General features: G+C 47.1%; 1 protein-coding gene across 3 annotated transcripts in view; it reads left to right on the top strand.

The window, feature by feature from the left end:
* HID1 (HID1 domain containing) overlaps positions 1-6,044 on the top strand; it is a 41,308-nt gene extending 35,264 nt beyond the window's left edge. For 2 of the 3 annotated variants that reach the window (XM_025197432.1, XM_025197433.1), the window contains 4 exons: positions 3,936-4,016; positions 4,477-4,568; positions 5,009-5,167; positions 5,884-6,044. In XM_025197432.1, the coding sequence (XP_025053217.1) occupies positions 3,936-4,016; positions 4,477-4,568; positions 5,009-5,167; positions 5,884-5,947 (396 nt within the window). In that variant the 3' untranslated portion in view covers positions 5,948-6,044. Of the gene's footprint in view, positions 1-3,935; positions 4,017-4,476; positions 4,569-5,008; positions 5,168-5,883 lie in introns of those variants that run through there. The other variant, XR_003092730.1, reaches the window with a different exon arrangement.
* The last annotated feature ends 6 nt before the right edge of the window (positions 6,045-6,050 follow it).

The following is a 6,050-nucleotide window of genomic DNA, read 5'->3' as shown; positions in this document are numbered from 1 at the left end:
AGGAATGGACTGGGGTTGTGGTTTTGCTTGGTGCATGAGGGATTGCTTAGCCAAAACTTGGCTAAAATCAAGCTTTATTCCTAGTGAAATGTATTGTTTATATTATGGCATCTATAAAGCCTAATCTGGACCAGTAGCCCAGTTTTGTCTCTTCCTTAAGTGATGGGTTATTTAAAAAATAGCTGTCTTCTGCTTCAGATGACATTGTCCTGGGAAGCCCAATTTACTGTAACAAGGTTTCATCGCATTTCCCCCGGTAACATTTTGAACTGAACCAGAGCTGCAGAATTTATATCTGGATTTCAGCTCGTGTCCTGGAAAGCCGGAAGCATTTTTTTTTTTTTTTTAAGGATAGGCTCTTCATAAGGCAGATATCTATTCTCGTTAAAAACAAAGCAAGGGAAACTGCCATGGCCAGCTAAAAGTTTACCACTGATTTCTCATAAAGGTCATTGGTTGCTCATAGTTCATCTCCTCACCTCCGTGGCTGACTAGGGTGGCACTTTGGTACATTTGAAACCTTCAGATGGGGGAACTTCAATGCTGACAGTATCCAGCTGTTAAAGGTAGTGCCAGTCAGGCTACGTTTTCATATGGGTACTTGAAGGCCACGTCCCTTCATGCTTAGGCAGCGAGATAGACTTATTCACACATTAAAGGTTTAGCAGCACAAAGGCGCTGTGTTCTAGTGCACTCAGCTGAGGATCCCAGCGCTCGAACCCATCTCTTCCACCAGCTCCCTCCATCTTTAGTTGCCCATAGACTTGGGGCTCCATCACGTGGGTCTTTGGGCCTAGTCCTGGAGACACGTGCATGTGAATTGCCCCACATATAAACAGGACTGTTCACATGTCTGCAGAAGTGGAGCCAAAAAGCAGAAGTGATGCGCTGGGAGGAGAAGAAAGGTGAAGGTTGTAACTGTACTATCAGTGTTTCAGTTAGCTTTGTGCTTCTCTCCATGGATCCAAGGAGGGTTGGATCATGTACACACAATGTATTTTACTGAGCAGCAAATACTTCAATAAATCATGTCCCTTTATCTACAGTGACCATTTTCTTACCCCATAGGGTGAAACTTAGTCCTCTCCCCTCTGATTTAAAACACTTCGCTGGACTTTCATCATTGATCTTCCTCTTATCAGTGGGAGCCATCTCAAAAGCATCTTTGTTTAACATTCATATTGAAGCATAAATCCTATCCCACTGCTCCCTAAATGTGTCAGCAGTGAGCTAGACTCAGAACAGTGGGGAGAAGATGGGGAGGGTTGTGAGAGAAAGAGGAAGAGGAGTGGGTCAGGTTAACTAAAATAGGCATTTTTATATTGTTATAAATATATTTTTAGAGCCTGTGTGTAGGTGTGATGCTGCAGCTGAATAGGTTGAACCCAGAGGATGTTGGAACGACAAACATTGCAAAACTGAACTGCCAGTTAGAGAGAATTCAAGAGAGCTGAATTTCCCTGCCTGGTTTGCCTTCCCCTTTTGCCCTCTTCGCTGCCTGGTGCTGGCTTTGGTCCTGATTCAGTAAAGCATGAGTCTGTTTTTAGAACCCAAATGGTTCCGTTGGAGCCAATAAGACAATGTAAATGTCCATTTAGAAAAAGGCCTGAGTATCTTGCCGTCTGGGGCTTTAATCCATCAGTCTTCCATTGAATATGCTCATTGGCAGTTGCACCTTTGTGCAGAAGTAATGACTCCCAGCTGACCAGCAGCTGGATTGAGCTGTTTCCCACATAGCAACACTTAGGATCATACAACAGTGGGGTTGGAAGGGACCTCAGGAGGTCATTTAGTTCAGCCCCCTGCTTAAAGCAGGACCATCCCTGACTCAGTCATCCTAGCCAAGTGTCTGTCCAGCCTATTCTTCTACAACTTTTCTAGGTAGCCTGTTTCAATGCTTGACTAGCCTTATAGTCAGAAAGGACCTCAGTCTCCAACCTAAATTGTCCCCGTTTCAGCTTGAGGCCATTGCTCCTAGTCCTGTCCTAGTCTACTTACATGACGGCACCTTGAACTTGTGCCCAGTTCATACTTTCACTGGGGAAAAAAAGCATCCTAGCCTAAATTTCTGGTGCTTCTAGTTGTGAAGATGAACTGCACATAAACCCAAGCAGAGCTGTTTTTCTGCATCTATGAGTACATAGCAGGGGCGGGTGCTTATTTTGGGCAGAGGGCCGCTTACTGAGTTTTGGCAAGTCATTGAGGGCCGCAAGGCAGGCAGCCCAGGGCAGATAAATATTAATTTTCTAAATTTTTTAGGGGCCCCGTGGGCCGGATAGAATGGCCTGGTGGGCCGCATCCGGTCCCCGGGCTGCATTTTGCCCACCCCTGGTATATAGGTATAGACACTGACTTTAAGGACTTAGAACTGCTTCTGTTCATCTCTGTGGGGCTTGTTCATTCTGAGCTGTCACTAGGAAGACATGGAAGTGGGCTGTGGTGGAAAAAATGGGGTCTTCTGTCCTGCACAAAGAAGGCCTGAGATGATTTTAACAGGTTTATCTTTCCACCTTGTTTTGTGATATACCCAGGTCTTAGACAGACAGATGCCCTCTGTCTGCCTGCCTGTCTGTCTGTGTCTCTCTTTGTGACTGAAGAAACTAGGAGGAATATGCCACTATTAATACAAGGAAGTAAAGCCTGGCCAGAGATGTTTTAGTCAGAGTCTCTTTAAGCTCTTTGTTCAAAATGCTCAAAGGCAAATAGTGATTTTGATGCTTGTTTTTTGGATAAGGCACTTTAAAAAGCCTGATTTACTGGAGGTGTTGAGAGTTTAGCTTCAGAAAATAAGATCCCTTGAAGATGTGTCAAGATGGGCATCAAAAACACAAGTCCAAAATCCCTGCTTACATTTGAAAGATTCAGTCTTTAATAGCGACTGTATTGTTCCAGCTGTATGTCAACCTTTGGTCCCCACACTGCCCCTGCAAACATATTATTAAACTAGCACTCATTCTGTATACAAGACCAGTCTAATCCAGACCACCCCATTAATCTTTTCCATTTGCTGTATTTTGGGGCAGGTGAGGTTTTTTTTCAGAGTGGTTTCTATTGTAGTATTTTAGTGCATTTAAACTTTTGAGCCCTTTTCTTGGTTATTTGAGTCTCCTGTGGGCTTTTATGAGGACAATAGCAGTTCAAGGTTTTATCTGCAGTTACTAATTCCTCTTTGGGGAAAAGGTGTACCTGCCCCCTCTCCCCTTACCCTCTCCCCCCAAAAAACCCAAACTGAACCTGAAAATATGGGGTTTGACATATCATTGGAGCAATATAGTACATACCTTGAGACTTCATGAATATCAGAAAGAAGCAAAACCAGAACTGCCAACTGCTTTGTCCCTTTCAGGTCTCATAAAAACACAAGAACTGCTATTTACTGGGTCAGCCCATAGGTCTGTTTTGCCCAGTGTCCTGGGTCACACGGGGGCAGAGATCAGATGCTGAAAGGGAGAGCGAGCTGGGTCTGACCAGGGTTTTTCCCCACTGCTCTTCTCTCACTTGCAGCCTCCAGCATTTAAGGTCTAGGAAGTTCTGATTCAGAGGCTGTACCCCTAGCTCCCATGCTCAATAGCTGCTGATGCCCCTTTCCTCCAAGAATTTGCCCAATCCCTTTTTGAATCTGGCTAAATTGTCAACTCCTTTAACTACTGACTGTTTTAGCAGAAACATGAAAGACAGTAGCCAGAGGCATAACCCTGGGGCTTCCTCACAGTGTAACTCCTTCTGAAGACATAACAGGTCTTTTTTGCTGCTCAAGGCTAGTACATTAGACCAAACAAGGGGGTAAATGTAATGCTGATATTGGTATGTTTTTCCCTGGGACGTGATCAAGCTGTTTTGTACATCAATACACCGGGGATGGGGCAGTTTTTGGCACAGACCAGATGCTCCTGCTTTGCTCCACGCTTGTGCTGACTCTGGTTTAATCTTAACAGGAGACATCGCAGCCCAAGCAGGAGCGAAGGCGGCTGTCCAGTGCATCCTCAACCGGGCAGTGGTCCCCAACTTCTGACTGGGTGGGTAAACCCAGGGTAGAGGAAATAGATGACAGAAGAAAGGGGTTGGAGAAAAACTGCTTCCCGAATGGAGACATCTCAGCTGTGCTGAGGCAGATGTGTCTGGGAGAATTTAAGTGGATTTGGGGCCTGATCCCCTGACATCCATGGAGTGTCTCATAGACTTCAGTGAGTTGGGTGCATCCCCAGGCTTCTGTATCAGAGCAGAAGACACCTTGGGAAGAGGGAGAGACCCTGGGTGTGACAAGGTCCCGCGTCAGGGCTTCCTGCTGATGTGCTGTTTGTTTTAGTAGGTACACACCCTTGTCAGAGACTTCTAAAACCAAATACACAGCATGTTGAAAAGTGAAACACCTTCTCAAATACCAAGGGATTAGGTACTAGCTTAATCCACAAAACATGTGCAACCATCTCCACAGGACACTGATTTTTCTTGCATGGGGGGGGCTTTCACCCGCAGGTGATCTCTTGGAAGTCAAAGCTGCCTCTCCAGACAATCATGAGACTCTTGCAGGTACTGGTCCCTCAAGTGGAAAAGATCTGCATTGATAAGTAAGTGCATTCAGGAAGGGGCTGAGCTGCACAAAAGTGTGTGTGAAGCCCCTCTGATTGGAGGCCAGCTTATGGGGGTGGGTGTGAGTAGCTATAGCCTGTGATATCATATAGACCCAGGGACTGAGAACCTAAAGCCCGTGGAGTCACTGGATATGGCTTGTCATGGCAGGGCTTCAGCAGCATTTGGTGGTGGGGGCTTCCCTTGTGCCATGCGGAGCTCCTCTGTGCAGTGTTTGGGTGAAGTGGCTGCAGTAGCCACCGGTGCTGGCCCAGCTCAGCCCTGGGTTAGCACCACCTGTGTCTTCCATAGTCGAGTCCACTGGCCCTTTGCGTACGTATATGTGCGTGGTGTACGTGCTTGTTGGGTTGGGACTTTCTGCTGTAGCCTTTGCCACAGGGGCCAGCTGAGGATGCTCATGTTCTCTCGCTCTCTGCAGGGGCCTCACGGATGAATCCGAGATCCTCAAGTTCTTGCAGCATGGCACGCTGGTGGGACTGTTACCTGTCCCTCACCCCATCCTGATCCGCAAATACCAAGCTAACTCGGGCACTGCCATGTGGTTCCGGACCTACATGTGGGGAGTTATTTATCTGAGGTAACCTAGCTAGGTGCAAACAAAGCCCATCTCACCCTAACAACAGAGAGGTTTCTGTGGATGTGTTTGCTCCTCAGAGGGCACTGCCATCTCGAGGCTCGTCAGGCATTAGTCACTTTGAGGAGTGGTTCATGTATTCATGTTGCGTCCCTCATACCAATGTCAGGTTAGCGTCAGAGGAATTGCAGATTACAAGTAATCTGGCAGAACCCGCTGCAAGCCCACTTCCTCATCAAGTCCCACCCAAGGAGGCTGTGTGACCCGTTCCAGGTCACACAAGATAACGGTGATTGGAGGGAAGGCATGGATGCTGGGTCTCCCAGGCTTTGGGCTAGCACCTTCCCTAGGGATATCCTTCATTTATGAAATGGTGGGTGAAATTGTAGCTGCTCTAGGACTTGCCTATTCCGGCGCGGGGCACTAGAAAAGGTAGCAACGGGAGATCACAGATACACCAATACCTTCCTCTGCAAGCAGGAAGCCCCACAGCTTGTGGCGGGAATTGCAACTCTTCTAATGTCTGCCTCCGCTTACAAGAGGCACTACCAGGGATTGGTGTGGAAGGATTTCTAAGCAGTTCATAGTTATGGCATACTCCTCTTTGCAAAACCATCAAAGTCCTGAGGACCCCGTCCTGGAATCCCAGCTGGCGGGTGTGCGTACCTGGCACATCACTCCATTGTGTAGAAAATAACGTGAATGTGTTTCCCTTCCAGGAATGTGGATCCCCCGGTCTGGTATGACACAGATGTGAAGCTCTTTGAAATTCAGCGAGTCTGAGAGCACAGGAAAGAGGGCACTTACTTCTACTAAAGGAAAACACTGGAAAGAAGACCTCGCTGTGTGCTGCTTCATCACAGCTATTCCCGCATTTCACAGCCAG

Source organism: Alligator sinensis, unplaced genomic scaffold (assembly GCF_000455745.1).
Source record: "Alligator sinensis unplaced genomic scaffold, ASM45574v1 scaffold400_1, whole genome shotgun sequence".
Classification (NCBI taxonomy): domain Eukaryota; kingdom Metazoa; phylum Chordata; order Crocodylia; family Alligatoridae; genus Alligator; species Alligator sinensis.
Note: the sequence above shows the minus strand (reverse complement) of the source record. Positions and strands in the feature narration are given on the sequence as shown.